At 48.6% G+C, this 15293-nt stretch overlaps 1 protein-coding gene across 2 annotated transcripts; it reads right to left on the reverse strand.

The window, feature by feature from the left end:
- Nucleotides 1-6309: 6309 nt before the first annotated feature.
- CNGA4 (cyclic nucleotide gated channel subunit alpha 4) lies at nucleotides 6310-14861 on the reverse strand. 2 transcript variants are annotated; one of them, XM_019668340.1, is made up of 6 exons: nucleotides 14677-14861; nucleotides 11316-11417; nucleotides 11021-11127; nucleotides 10050-10695; nucleotides 8921-9270; nucleotides 6310-7264 (listed from the first exon to the last, which is right to left on the reverse strand). In XM_019668340.1, the coding sequence occupies exons 2-6, from the start codon at nucleotides 11357-11359 to the stop codon at nucleotides 6804-6806; spliced, it is 1608 nt and encodes a 535-aa protein (XP_019523885.1). In that variant the 5' UTR covers nucleotides 11360-11417; nucleotides 14677-14861; the 3' UTR covers nucleotides 6310-6803. The 2 variants fall into 2 exon arrangements, with proteins under 2 accessions (XP_019523885.1, XP_019523884.1); XM_019668339.1 differs by lacking the exon at nucleotides 14677-14861 and adding an exon at nucleotides 11550-11835.
- Between the last annotated feature and the right edge of the window lie 432 nt (nucleotides 14862-15293).

A 15293-nucleotide genomic window follows, 5' to 3' on the forward strand; every position in this document is an offset into this window, starting at 1 on the left:
TCTCTCTCTCTTGTTTTTATTTTGGGGGAGTGGGGGTGGTGCTGGCCCACCTGCCTTGACTCTTGTAGCTAGAATAACTTATATTCTCTTGGGAAAGTCTCAATCACCCAGCTACTGCCCTTCTGGCCCAAGCGTGGGCACGGCCTTTCTCAACATTCTATATCATAATTGAGATAAGAGGGGAATATTTAAACAACACTTCAGTAAATGCTGAGCAGAAACAATTAAAGAGATGAGAACATAGTGCCTAATGCACAGCCAGATAACCTGCTTTATAAGGCACTGCTTATTCTAGGTAGCTCACAGGCCCACAAAATATCAACACTTTACTCAGGAAACCCAATAGTAACACACACAGTGCTGTGAAGGTCGTGGACTAGGCTCGGCCTCGAGCACTCCTGGCAGGTGGGATAAAGCCCAGGAGAGAAACCCGTCACAGTTTAGTCCTTGGGGTGTCCACTCCCCCATTGTTTCAGTCCCTCCCTCTGTGGCTGATTAGGCTGCCTTCTTCCCACATCTTTCAAGGCCTTCTTTTCTCTGCATGTCTATGATGTGCAGCTATGCTTATATGCTGAGCTCCTGCACACGTAGGAGGCCCTTCTCTTGGGATAAACAAAGAAGGAGTGGGCTGAGAAGACAGATGGGCTGGAGCCAGAGCAGGCAGGGATGTTGGGCAGAGGGAAAAAGCCACGTGACAGGACAGGCCTTCCAGAGCCTGGGGCTTGTGCTGGGGAGAGCGAAGGGCACACCCAGGGGCCGGCTCTTACTGCATCGTTACACTTGGCTTCAGACATAGGCTCTCACAGGTGGGCAAAGAGGGGCCTGGATCTTCCCGATGAGGGCCTCACCTGACGGCTGAAAAAGCCACAGGAAAACTCACTCAGGAAGTCACTCAGAGAGAGGGCTTCGGTGAACACTTCATGTTATTAGCTTCTGGGTCCCTGTGGGACTTGTTGGTCAATGGCAATGCTGAGGGCGACAGGCCAAGGCACTGAAACTGGAAAGGCAATGCCAGACACAGAGAGGACCCATGCCTTCTGGGTGAAAAGTCCAAGGATTTTTCAAGCTCTGGGGAGGGCAGGTCTGAATGCTCCCAGCCACTAGATGGTGCTGCCCCCAACAGGGCTGCCTCAATCTCTGATTTGGCACAACTTTCTCTGTAATGTCTCTCAGCCCCACCACTGCTGCATTTTAGTCTTTTAAAAAAAATCTGAACAAGGGTTTTCACCATTCAGTCGAGATCACGATTCCGCCCCTAAGATTCCATTTCTCCCTGGGTAATTCTCCCAATTTGACAAAGCTATGCAATCCTGAAGCCTGGGAGGGAGCAGGAAGTAGGGGAGGAGGAAACCCCTGCGCCCTCTGCTGGCCAGACCTGGCGTTGCCAGCACAGCCCAGAGGCCCAAGGAAGCAGGGCCAGACAACCTGTGCCCCAGGGCCCTCAAAGGCACAACTGCTGCTAGAGGGATAGGAATAATGGTCATAGCTACTATTCATTATTAAGCAGTTGCTACTTTCCAGGTGCTTAGACGCAGTGCATATTCATTATCTTATTTACATTTAATTCTCCAAGCCTTTCTTTCAAAAACCCTGAAAGATTTTGTAGAGGGCTGAGAATCCCCCAGCTAGTAAGTGATGTTACAGAACTAAAAGATGACTCTAATTGGCTCCGAGCACCCGATTGGCTCTAAGCTCTTTCCCATCTATTGTGCTTTAAGGCCAGCCTAATACTCGCCCTGACTTGGGCCATGATTCCGACCAAGCTTAACTGTCCATCTCTGATCCAAGCCTCAAGCCAAACCCTAGCTTCAGCCCCAAGCTAGAATCCACCCACCCTGCCTTCTGCTCCTAGTGTTTGCACCAGATACCTCCTGTGGTTGAATGGCTCCTCTCCCTGTGAATCTGATTTCCTCCAAGCTTGATACTTTATTTCCATCTGTCTTTGAGGGCTCAGAGCCAAATCCTCAGGGGGGGGGGAGAAAAAAAAAAAAGGATGAAGAAGGAAGGGCAGCAGAAGCTTCTGTGGGGAAGTAGCTAACTGGGGACACTAAGGAGTATACATATTCCCAGTTCTTAGCCAAGCTGAGGTGTCCTGAGGTTAGTGACCCAAGGAGGGAAGTGGATGAGGCTCTAGGTCCTGTGCGGAGGGAGAAGAGCTAAGCCAGAAGCAGCCGGGCTCTCAGGAGGGCCGGTGGACAGTTCTTGACACCCCTGTAGGAATCCAACAGTGACTCCAAAACCCCTGCCCTCCTCCCACAGCTGCATATAAGCAGACAGGACAGCTGGAATTGGCAGCTCTTCTCTAAAGCAGTGGGTGGTCCCTTAGTCTTTGGCTGCAGCCCTGAGATCACACTTCAGCGCATCGGGCAGACTTGCTGATGATTCACAATCTTTGTTCTGCACGACGGGCTCCTTCTCCCTGGTTACCACTGTTACTGTCTGCAACAGTCATTCTCAAGAAAGGAAGGCAGATTGCCTGGCCTCGTCTCAAACTGAGGTTGTCTCCTCTTTTTATCTCTCTAAAAGAAACAGTAAGACAAACCTAGGTTTCACTCCATGTGACTTAGGATCCTTGTGATATTGGGCAGGTTATCTAATTTCCCAGAGCCTTAGTTTCCTCATTTCAACGTGGGGGTAATAATAGTCTCTTTTTCATATTATTGTAAGGATTAATTAAGACAATACCCTTAGTCCAGGGCCTAGCATGAAATAGCTTTACAATGAATCGTATTTAATACTTTTAGTTGCTCTATGGGCTTCAGTTTTCTGACCTGGAAAAATGAGCATGATAACAGTTTAAGCTTCCTAGTATTGTTCTAAGAACTAAATGAGATAATATATGTATAACAGTTATGAATGATTCCATAACAGTGTGTTAAAAGTTGGACAGTCCCTTAATTCTGTCATTTGTGTTTTGTGGCATTCTTTCCATTCTCTTTTCTCCCCAACTTAGTAGCTTGCAAAGTCTCTGGGGATTTTATATTGGACAGAATATTTGGAGGTGGGGAGGGTTCTGGCCTTCAGACCATACTGGTTATGCTGGTATGCACCGTATTTAAACGGGCTCTCCCCCTAGTGGACGCTGTTCTGAGGCCAGTGCATGCTAAGTGACCTTCCAGTTTAGTTTCCAAGGCTCAATTATTAGTGGTCCCTATTCTGAGACCCCTGTGAAAGTGGGGTCCAGGCTGCTTTCCTCCCCCAGAAACCCTGTGATAGGTAGAATTTTAGCTTCCATTACCTTTGCCCTCTGATGTTATTCCTATGATTTTGGCAAAAGGGACTTTGCAGGTGTAATTAAAGTTAATAACCAGCTGACCTTAAAATCAGGAGATTATCCTGGATTATCTGGGTGGACCTAATCACATAAGCTCTAAAAAGCAGAGATCTTTCTCAGCCTTGTAATAGAAGGAGAAGTAAGAGACTTGGAGAATGAGAAACATTTAACACCCCTTGTTGTCTTGAAGATGAAGGGGCCATGTGTCAAAGAAATAAAAGACCTCAGTCCTACAACCAAAAGGAATTGAATTCTTCCAACAACCTGAATGATCTTGGAAGCAGAATCTTTGCCAGAACCTTCCAAAGAGAGCTCAGCCCAGCTGACACCTTGATTTTGGCCTTGGGAGTCCCTGAACAGAGGACCGAGTTGAGCCATACTGTGCCTTGGGATTTTTGACTCACAGAACTGAGAGATAATAAATGGGTGATGTTGTAAACTGCTAAATTTGTGCTAATATATTACAGCAGCAAAAGAAAAGTAATATAGTGTTCAAGAATCCTTTTCTTAGTCTTGGGGAGTCCCCTTTCCTTGGGTCCAGAGCTCCTGCTTCTTTAACTCTAAGCCCTCACAGATGATCGAGCACAGTTATTTGTGAAAAGTTAAGAGTTCTGCTTTTTCACAAGCAAGAGCTAGGGAAGAGAGTTTCTGAAAATTTCTATGTTTGATGCTGCAATTCAAAATGCTTTAAGTCCATGGGATACAAACCTTTACGTACTTTCTTATAATGGAATGAGGGATAAAATGTACCCAAATGAATGTCTTAGTAAAGTTTTCTGCCACACATACTCGCATAAGAACTTAGCCAAGTGCTTATACACAGTAACTAATATTCTTTGGACTACAAGATTATTGTTATTTTTTTTTTGGCTATTCCAGGAACTTAAAATTTGGATTCCCTTCTTCCCATCCTGACCTAGCTCTAGCCAGCTTAGTTTTAAATTGTCAAAACATTGTCTCCCACATAGTGATGGAAATCACTCCACAACTAGAGGACCCCAGCTTGGAATTGCTGATATTCAAGGTGTCTCCTGGTGTAGTGGCTCCACCACGAGGAATTTTATCTTCTCCAAGAAAAGCAGAAGCAAAGCAAGACGTTCTCCTTGCCACGGCAGAATGTTGTTCCTGCATCCAGGATAGGGAAGATGGCCAGTTATTGCTCTCTTTGTGCTGTAGACCAGGATTCTATGGGGCAGGGCCATGTGTTCTAAGAAAGCCTTCGTTTTAGTTGGGACAGGTGTTCACATTGTAGTATGTCAATGATAAGCTTATTCTCAGCTCTAAGTCCATCAGGTACTACCAAAAGGGCCTTCATAAAACACCTACCCGTCCTAGCTCAACATGATTTGAGGGCAGAGATGGGAGGAAAATCTCTTGAGAAATTGACACACATCTTCCTCCCACATCAGGCTTCTATCTACTTCGACTCTCATCTTTTTTGCTTACCAAATACATATTTGGGTACTTCCCATGTGCCAGGCACAATTTTGGCCCTGAGGGTCCATAGATGAACAAGACAGACCCAGTGCCAACCTGATGGAGCTCACATTTTGTGAGGAAGATATCACAAAATAAACACATGTTTAAAGTAGTTTAATGTGCAATGTCCCTCATAGTCTCTTCTGACACCTTGACTTTAGTCACAGCCTCAGCTCCTGTGGCTATTTGTGAAAGTGTTGTTCCAAGTCCTTCATATCTGAGTGCATCTACGTCACCTGTACCCACCATATCCAAAGCTTTGGTCAGCTTTGGGGGACTGTGTCCACGGCCACACATCAGCAGATGTTCCCCACACATCCTGCCCTCCCGGCACTGAAGACTACTCTGCAGTCTCTTGTACCACCTGTAATGATCATTCTTGATATTCTGTAATTGATTATTTGGCATTTTGAAATTATGAGCCAAACATCTCCCAGTGATCCAGCTTTCAAGGGTGCTTAGAAATCATGTTATGAACCCTCCACAAGCTCCAAAATCTGCGTTTCACTTCCTGTCAAGTAGGAGTCATCCCCACCTAAAAAAATCCCATGATTATAGTAATAAATGCTTTTTACCCATGATTTCACCTCCATTTTTTTTTTTTTTTTGCTTCCTAACCAGTTCTGGTTCTTCCCCATGTGGTCCTGCATGGCACAGTGTGCCCTCCCTCTTGGGGATTGTAAGTAATAAATTCTTCTTTCAATGCCATTCACCTCTCTGTGTCATCACTTCATTAAATTGATAATTAAATCCCGGGTACATTTAAAAATACCACATGGCACAGCTCACACACAAAGGCTGGCTGGGCCCTGGAGAAGTTAAAGTTGTGGCTAGGGTGACTCTGATTCAGAGATGACATCAGACTCCTCCCCACAGACCCTTCAACACCTTCCCAGCCCCAAACCTGCGGACCCCCTTCCAAGTAGGTTGAAATCCCCAAAACACTCATCTCCAGTTGTCCCCAGCCATGATATTCCACTCCACCTAGTCTCTATCCTCCACCCTATATTTTGGCATACTGTATATAGAATGAAGGCTGGATAATATCAGCATCAAGGCCAGCTCAAACAACTGGCATGGCAGGACAGGGCCAGGTGAGTGGTTCTGGTAACTATTCTTCCTCTAGAATGGGTCCTGAATAAAGGGTAGCCCTGGGCGCAGGCTCCAGAGCTGGGCAGGAGGAAGGAAAACGGAGCAGAGGTATCTGCTCTGGCTCACTAAGCTAAATCAAACCTTGCAGAACTCACAAGGTTGAGGGTGTACATGCTGCTATGAGATGCAGCGGTCAGCGTGTATGAGTGTGTTCACATACCTATGAACACATGCAGTCTTATAGCAGTGTGATGCATAAGCTTGCTTGCCTGGTTCAGTACTGATTCTCAATTCATGAGATACTTCAGCTCCCTTTGAATCCAACGCACAAGCTCTTACACAGACCATGCCCGTCATTGCTGTGACTCAGAATTCAGAGAGAAGTCACCCTGGCCCACTGTTAAAGCCAATAGCCTTTTTTCGCCAGCCCCATAAATGCTTAGTGAGGAGACAAATACTTTATTGTAGTGCAACTTGCATGGTACACTTGTGTCCCCATATCGGGGGGGAGGGAGGGCATTAAAAGGATATTTTGGAACAAGAGGGCTGTGGGTATGCTCTTATGTGTTCACACCCGTGGAGGGCACCTGTGTGTTTATTGGTGTATGACTCTTAGTATGTGTGTGTTTATGAGGTTCATGATTGAATGTGTGTACATATCACATGGGTACAAGACACATCTATGTGAGAAAGCATGTGTGCTCTGAGAACAGGAACTCCAGAGCACGTTATATGGAATGCAGTCTTGGGGCCAGTGTGTGTATGTGCAACTGTGTGTGTGTGCTGGTGAGTTGGGGATGAACGTGTGCTATACTTCTGCATCTCCAGGTGGGCATCTGCAGACCCAATTCACTCTCATCTCTATAACCTAGCAGATAGGGTGGCAGAGTTTCTGCAGGCAGACTTTCCTACAACTCAATTCACTTGCAGGTGGGGGAGCCTAGGGTTAGGGATGGGGTCACTCTGGGCCCGGGGTTCCCTCTTGGCCAGCCCTGTTCTCTCCACCCTTGGAAGTTCCCTCCCCAGACCCGCCCTCATCATTGGCCTCGGCCGGTTCCTCAGGCATTGGCCACTCTCGAGTCTGCCACTCCAGCCGTTCAATGCGATAAGCAATCTTGAGTGCACTGGACTCCAGCTCAGCCAGGAGGCGAGCAAACTTGGTCTGGAGATCATCTAGTTGCTGGTCAAGGCCTTGCAACCGGGACTCCGTGGCCTCCTGTAGGGCGATCTCAGCTGCCTCAGCATTTACGTCCAACTTGTTCATTTTGAGCAGGATCTCACGGCCCTTTTCCTCCATGACAGCCTGGGCCTGTGGATACTCACTCAGCACTTCCCGCAGGTCCTCCTTGCTCAGGCAAAACAGGTCCGAATAACCTAGACTCTTGATGTTGGCTGTGCGACGGTTCCCAGACATGTTCCCTGTGGCACACGCGCAGCAGATAGAAGGGTAGTTAATCAGAGTGGGTGTGAGGGGGCATTTCACTCCGAACCAAAACCCCCATATCTGTGCATCTGTATCTCTCTTTCTGCCTCAGTAATGCTTTCATTCAGTAATGTACTGGGGATTAGGCCCTGTGCTGGGTGAGTATCAGTGACCTGCCTCCAAGAAGTCACACCCTAGAGGAGATAGACATTTAATCGATAGTTACATATCAGTATAGCTGGTGTAGTATAGACGTATGCATTTGGTACTGTGGGAAGACAGGCAAAGAGCCCATAACTGTAAGGCAGAGAATTTAGGGAAGCCTGGAGGAAGTGATGCCTGAGTGGGAAGTAACCAGGAGAAGAGGGAGAGGGGCAGGGCAGCGAGGCAGAGGGAGGGAGGGAGGAAAGAGTTAGGTGGGTAGAGAAAGCGGGAAGCAGTCCAGGGTGGCTGAAGTGCAAGGTGTGAGGACCGCAGAAAGGAGCGGGGACAGCCAGGTCACACCAGGTCGCCTAAGCCATGGCAAGGAGTTCAGACCTTATGCTGAGGGCGGTGGGAAACTATTGAAATATTCTAAGCAGTGCAGCTATATGGTATCACAGCATTTTTAGGAAAGCATTGGTGAGTGATGGGTGGGTGGGAAGGTAGATTAGGCTGAATTTGGTCAAGTCTCAGAGCTAGAAGGACCTTAGAAGGGGCAAGGGAGTTACCGTTGGTTCAACACATGCTATATGCCAGGCACCGCTCTGGGCGCCTCACCCAGATAGCTCATTTAATCCTCACAAATAACTTTTTGGGTTCTTAATGTCATCCCTATTGAGAGGTGGGGAAACTGAAGCCCAAAAAAGGGAAATGTCTTATGCAAAGTCACGTAGACAGCAGCCAACTGCATAGAGGATGTGGCGCTTGAGGGGGGCCTTGGAGGACAGACAAGAGGCCTTGAGGACAACTGAAGAATAGGCTCCCCAGCTTGAGAGTGTATTTAGCTTCAGTCAGTGGCAAAGGGCTCACCCTCTTTCCAGGCTGTCCCCTCTCCTGTGGCCTCAGTGTCTTTACCTGTGATTAGGCGTAACAACTCCTATTGCACAGGGGCTAAGGCTCTGACTGGAGTTGATGTTCAGTAAATGGGAATTTCTTCCTTTCCACTTGCTGTAAGCAGGTTGTTCCTTGCACTGACCCCAAGTGTGTGTACTTATTACCTGTTTGGCCTTGGACAAATTCCTAGACCTCTCTATGCTCTAATTTCCTTACCTTTAACATGCAGATAATAGTACCCACCTTACAGAGTTGCTGTGAGAATTTGAGTTGGTACGTATGAGGCACTTCGAACAGGGCGTGTAATAAGCATGCAATAAATGTTATTACTATTTCTGCCACTTTGCCCTGGACTGTTGGTGCCTTGGGTAGATACTCACAGAGCAGGTCTATTCTCTCTTCCAAAGACCCACTCTGCTCATTGACCTTGGCTCAGCTTTTTCTCAGGAAACAGACCCTCCATGATCTGCTTCTCTCCTGAGCCCTCTAGTGACTCAGGCAAGGGCTGCTGTTCTTACTCGTAGGCCCTGAAGTACCATCCGGTCTCAGTACTGGGTTCTGCTATCCCCATGCCCCTCCCCCAGCCCTGTCCCCAGAACAAATGTTGGGATGCCCACCTTTGATGTTGATGATGCTGATCTCCCCGAAGTAGAGCCCTGCACCAAGCACAGCATACTGTGTGACGCCATCATCTGCCACCACGGCCAGTTGACCCTCGCGGATGATGTACATCTCTCGGCCAATGTCCCCCTTGCGGCAGACATATTCACCTGGTGAGTAGGTCTGAGGTTGCAGCTTCAGCACCAGCTCCTCCAGCAGACTGGCCTCACAGTTCTGGAAGATCTGCACCCGGCTCAGAGTAGACAGGTGTACAGACACAGCAACTTCTGCCCGCAACCGCTCGGGCAGGTGCTGTAAGATGGCTACCTCATTGGTCATCTTCTTGTTGATCTGCAGGTGCTGGTACCTGGGGACAAAGACAGCACCAGTTCCTCACCAGCCTCCTACATGCCTCTCTCCACTTCTCCCATCAGGGCTCAGCTCAGCCTCAGCCAGGAGCCCAACCGCACTGAGATTTCACAGGGGTCACGAGAACAGTTGGCAGTTGGCTGATGAATATCTTTAGTCCACAGTCTCCTTTGCTGGTCACAGATATGTTTTTTACTTTTTCTCCCTCACCCAGGGCCTGGAAGCATCCACCAACAGACAATAAATAAGACACCGTTTACCTCCTGTCAGGTTCTACCCTACCCACCAATCAATGATGTCTTGTACCATCCCACTGATATCCACTTCAATCACCAAGCCTCATCTTCTCTAGAGGTCTCTGCTCTAGTTGGTGACACTTCCTTTTGTTCAGCTCACAGTATGGACTACCATGCCCTAGTCAGCCATCTTGTTGTTGGCCATCCCCTGGGGGCTATTGCTCTTCTCCCTTACTCCTTCCAGGGCTTTCTGAGCCCTACCAGGCAGTGGCAGTTCCCATCCCCTGGTCTCCAGGTTATCCTTCCTTGTGGATAAGTTTCTGTCCCTATTAGTCCCTCACCCAACTCTTTCCCTTAAGTCCAGATCCAATTAGTGGACAACATCCTTTCCAAGCCCCACCCAGTGGACCTCCCCCCCCCCCCTTAAATGCCACTTCCTGATTTCCTTTCTGGCCCACAGGCAATAAGAACCCAGACATCTGTCTCAGATTCTATCCAGTGCACCTCTCCCTGTCCTGGTCTGGATTCCCAGCATCCTCACCAGTCAATAACTCGCCGCTCCAGCCGGCGGTTGACGTGCTGCAGCTTCATGTACTTCTTCACCAGCGCGTGGTCAGGGTAGAAAGCCGCATCTGCAGTGTTCATGTTGTAGATGACCGAGCTCATGCTACCCATGATGGTGGCGAAACCCATGACAGCCAGCAGGAAGTCGCCCACCATGAAGAGGTACTCCTCCTCCCGCGCTGGCAGTGGGGTATCGCCTACGGTGGTCAGGATCAGCGTGGAGAAGTAAAAGCTGTAGAGATACTGGCGCCTAAGGCGCTCAAAGCCAGGCAGAGCGGGGTCTGGGTACACCCAGGCGTCACGCCCGAAGCCCAGGTACTGGGACAGGGCAAAGTAGAGGCAGCTGTTCCAGTGGATGACCACAAAAATGTAGAGCATCAGCTTGGTGATGCGAAAGGCATTTGGGTAAGCTGTGCGGGTTTCTGTGCGATCAAAGGCCTCAAAGAGGCGGGGCGCACGCAGAAAGCGGTTCAGCCTCAGCATGGGTGTGTGCGGGCCCAGCCGCATGTAGGCCAGGTCCGTGGGCGCCAGCGAAGCCAGGTCCAAGAGGAAGCTCCAGGTGCGAACGTAGCGACTCGATATCCTACCCTTGTCCACCACCAGGATGCCCTGTTCCAAGAATCCTGAAAGAGGGAGGGGAGGACAGGTGGGTCAGTCGTGGGATGGGGTCAGGTATGGGGCTAATTCAGGGTACCTGCCTGCTCCAGCAACAAGGGTGAGGGTGGGCAGTTCAAGGGAGGACAGGGAGACAGTCATGGGGGCGGGGTGTGGGGGGGTATGTGTGGGGGTAATAATCCTGCTCCAGGGTTTCTGGAGTGAGCATAAGGAATATGGTCAAGCATAGAAGCATGTAAGACTGCTATTAGGGAGGGGTCACTTTCTTGTTACTAAGAGACTCTCTTTAGAAAAGGAACTGGGAACAAAGGGACAGTACTGGGACTCACTGACCCGTGTGGAAGTGCACCACGATGTCCAGTAGGTACAGCAGATCACTCGTGTAGTCCAGCACTAACCAGGCCACCAGGTAACCATGCTGCAAATCAGGAAAGCAGGCTCTGCGTGGCGGGGACATAAGGGATTGGCTTGAGGGCACCCTCTGTGTGTGAGGCGGCCTCCCTTAGCACTCAGCCTTGGGCTCTCATTTAGGTCCCGCTCATCCTCGAGGCCCCGCCCCTCTTCTGTGCCTCACTCGTGAGTTCTTTTCACTGCTAAGGCCCTTCCTTCCCTTAGCGCCCGGCCAAACCTGCACACGATGATGATGAGGTTATACATCACCGGGAAGACCATTGTGTTCAGCCACCAGTAGTAGTAATCCCCAGATGGGTCCAGGACAGGCAGTGACTTCCTGTGGGCAAGAGGGGAAGTCATTTTTCATTTATTCATCATTAAATGTTGAGGTTGTGAGTGGAGGCACCGAGAAATCAGGCTCCATCCAGTGAGGCAGACAGATCTGATACAGGAGACCAGGATCTCTCACCTGGCCTTGGATGGGGTAGGGAGGCTGGACTCTGTCGTCTTCACTTTGCTGTCCTGGCTCATGGTTCTGTGGACTGGTGCCTAGGTGTGAGATATCCCGGGCTTCTGCCTGTAGGCAGCTTCAGGAGGCGGGGGCTAGTGACTGAACGCCTGGAGGAGGCTGCTCTGGGTCTCCAGCTGAGACTCCTCTGTCTTCGGCTTCTGAAGCTCTTAGCAACACAGCCAGGGCCAGCACTACTGAAGGGGCGGAGGCAGTGTGGCTCCAGCGCCCTGCCCTGTCTCCCAGGGCTTGGGTTTACACCTGCCTAGCTAAACATCTCTAATGAAGTCCCTGGAGATGGTGGGGGTGCATACCTCAGAAGTAAGGCTGCGCCTTTTCTCTCCCCCACCAACCCGAAGCTGAACTATACAGGGGTCCTCTATTCAGGAGACCTGGGTGACAGTGTAGGCTCAGACATTCATCCTGTTTTACTTTGTGCAAGTTCCCTGCTTGGGCCTCATTATTTATTCATTTAATAACTGTTTACTGAATGGCTCATTTGTGTCAGGTGCTGAACTAGTCTCCAGGGACAAACAATACCTGTCCCATAGACGTGAGCTTTGTTTTCATTATCTGCACCCTATCTTACAACCACACCCATCTTACTTCATTCCTGCTGGAGGAGTGTGATGGGGGCCATTCTGTGGTGTTTTTGCCCCATTTCCTTCTTGTTACCTGTAGTACCTGATCCCAGCAGCTATTCCACATGTTTTCTGGATCCTTAACCTCTTTCAAGTTTCCCTTTCTGTGAACAGGCTGAAATCACTCCCATACCAAAACAAACCCCAAACCTAAAATTTCTCCCTTAACTTGATGTCTCTTTCACTAGTATCATCTTTCTCAATCAACAAGTCACAATCAGAACACCTGCTCTGTGTCAGGCCAATATTGTACTAAGTATTGGGGATAAAAGATGAATGAAAGGCACTCCTTGCCCTCCAGAAACAATCTGGTAGGGGAAATAGCTGGGTAGGTAGGTAATGTCACACTAGTCTGATGGGTACTCTATTAGGTGGGTACACAGAGGGCTATTACAATACATAGGAAGGGTTCCAACTGAGCCTGGGTTCTGTAGGATGCATAGGATTTAGCCAGGTGTAGAGATAGGAGGGTGGAGAGCACTAAAGGCAAAATGCATAGAGTGTGCAAAGGCATAGATTTCAAAACGCATGGGTTACTGGGTGAACATTAACTGGTTTTTGTAGAGAACCTAAGGGGCTGGTGGTGAGAGATGAAGCTGAATGGTGGAGAGAGGCTAGTTCAGGCTGCTTTGTCAGCCATGTTATAAAGCTAGGACTTCACCTAAAGGCAATGGAGAACCTGTGAAGTGTTCTGCACAGTTAAGTGATATGGTCAGATTTGTGGTTTTGGAGAGTTTCTTGGAAGGAACATTTTATTTTAGTTTTTTTTTTGAAATCCACTTTTCCCATGGCTTCTGTGACACCCTAAACTCTTGGTTTTCTGTTTATTTCTTCTTAGTCTCTTCCATAAGCCTCTCTGCCCATCCCTCTGTGTTGGTGGTTTTTAGGACTCTGTCCTAGGCCTTCCCTCATTCCATCCCCCCCGACTCTCTTTGGCCAATCTCAGTCACCCACAGGGTATCCTCTCCCATCTAATGACTTCCAAGAACTCTCTCTGAGCTGCAGATCTCTCTATACCACTAATTGCTCACTGGATGTCCCTGCCTGGATATATCCCACAGTCACTTTCTGCCCATGGGTCTTTAACTGAGCTCATTATCTTCTCCCATCTGCTCTTTTTCTTATAATCCCTATCTTTCGACATTCAGCCAAAATTCTTAGTACCAGTATTTATTATTATTACTTAACATTATTATTATTGTAGGATATTGTGGCAGTTTTTAAAAACAGTCACAAATTCTTTGATACTCCTTCCTTGTGACTGTTTCAACCAAAAGAGTATAGCAGGAGTGATATGTGTGACTTCTGAGGCTCGATCAGAAAAGGCCATGCAGCTCCCTTCTGGCTCTTTAGGAATGCTTGTTGTCTGGAAGCTCCCTCTCAGGATGACCCCTCTTGGAAACTCAATAAGTTGCCATATTGTGAGAAGTCCAAGCCATATGGAGCAGGCATATATCTGTACTCTGTTTGACAGTCCAGATGAGGTCAGACTTTGAGTTGCCCCAGTCCAGGTATCTGACATATAAATTTTTACAGTCACAGGCCTCGAGTCACCTCCAGGTGTTTAAGCTTCCTAGATGAGGCGCCAGGTATCATGAAACAGATATACCATTCCTGCTGTGTCTTGTTTGAATTCCCAGCATAATAAAATGGCCATTGTTTTATACCACTAACTTTGGGATGGTTTGTTAAAAGCATAACCAGAACAAACATACATACAGAAAAGTACATGTTTCCTAAGTATATGGTTTGATGAATTTCACAAAGTGAACATGCTTATGTAACTAGCACTCACATCAAGAGCCCCACTCTGCCCGTTTCCAGGCAGTGCTCTCTAGTACTTGACCTCTGTCCGTGTCTTCAGCCTCATCTCAAAGTGTTTCCTCTGCATGTTCTCTAGGCTACGGACAGGCTGTACTGATTCTAATTCCTAGAGCACCCCCGGCATGTTGTCCATTCTCCCTTGCCTTGGTATGTGCTGATCTTTTGAGCTGAAACTTGCATTTCTTTTTCTTTTTAAATACTTTTTATTTTGAACTAATTTTAGGCTTACCAAAAAGTTACAAAAACAGTACAGAAAGTTCTTGTAAACTTCTTACCCATATTACCCTGTTATCATTTTATATAACCAGAGTACAATGATCAAAACCAGGAAATTAACATTGATACAATACTTTCAACTATAAACTACAGACCTTATCTGAAATGTCCATAGCTCTATCTTAGTTTATCTTACTCTTGCTTGTGTCACAAGACTGCTCAGACATCATCTCCGCCTGGAAGCCTTCCCTAAGACCCGGCGCCTTTCTTTTCTCTCATCCTCTATACATACAAATCATGCTAAATGCTGTTTCTCCATGGCACTTATTACACTATGTTGCAAATGTCTGGTTAAAGGACTGAGTCCTGGAGGGTAGAGGCCCGTTCTAATTGATCTGGAATCCCACCTGACATGTAGGCGCTTATTCCGTATTTCTGAGTGCCTGAATAAGATAGTGCCCAAAGGATCACGGGGCAGCAGGTGTTGAGGAGCCGAGAAGAGCGGTCATCGTCCAGGTACTATCCAAGCCATGGGCACAGATGGAGCAAAAACGACCTAGATTGCTAGCAGTCAGCCCTCTCTACGGCTCAGCTTTTCCACAGGCCCCGCCCCCACACTGACTCCACCCCTCAGACCTACCCTTTCGTGCTAGCTCCGCCCCTTCCACGCCTACTCTTCCACTCTAAGCACCTTCCAGGGCCCGTGGCCCCGTCCCTTCCCTGCTTGTCCGTTTCAGTCCCATCACTCTCCTAAGCCCCAGTCCTCCGGTCTTTCCCGGGCTCTTAAAAAGTCCGTCCCGCCTTCTGCCCTCTGGTTCGACCTTTCCTCTTCAGGATCCGCCCCCGCCCCGCGGGCCCCTGCCCCGCGGGTCCCCGCCTGCTAAGAGGTCTTCCCCTGTGACACGCCGGGGTGCTTCTGAGAGGCGGGGTTTATAGCATGAAGGGGCGGGACTTGGGGAAGAGGCGGTACTTCTGGCTCGGATGGCCGACGGCAGTCCCGCCCCTACGCTCGGCCGTTGCCAGG

Source organism: Hipposideros armiger, unplaced genomic scaffold, assembly GCF_001890085.2.
Source record: "Hipposideros armiger isolate ML-2016 unplaced genomic scaffold, ASM189008v1 scaffold_525, whole genome shotgun sequence".
NCBI classification, from domain to species: Eukaryota; Metazoa; Chordata; class Mammalia; order Chiroptera; family Hipposideridae; genus Hipposideros; species Hipposideros armiger.

Excerpts from the sequence above, each read along its gene's own strand:
- CNGA4 (XM_019668339.1), bottom strand. The coding sequence starts at position 11,611 with ATGAGCCAGGACAGCAAAGTGAAGACGACAGAGTCCAGCCTCCCTACC. Across the intron at positions 11,418-11,549 it reads CCTACCCCATCCAAGGCCAG|GAAGTCACTGCCTGTCCTGG; the intron begins GTGAGAGATCCT and ends TCTTGCCCACAG. Across the intron at positions 11,128-11,315 it reads CTCATCATCATCGTGTGCAG|AGCCTGCTTTCCTGATTTGC; the intron begins GTTTGGCCGGGC and ends CCCGCCACGCAG.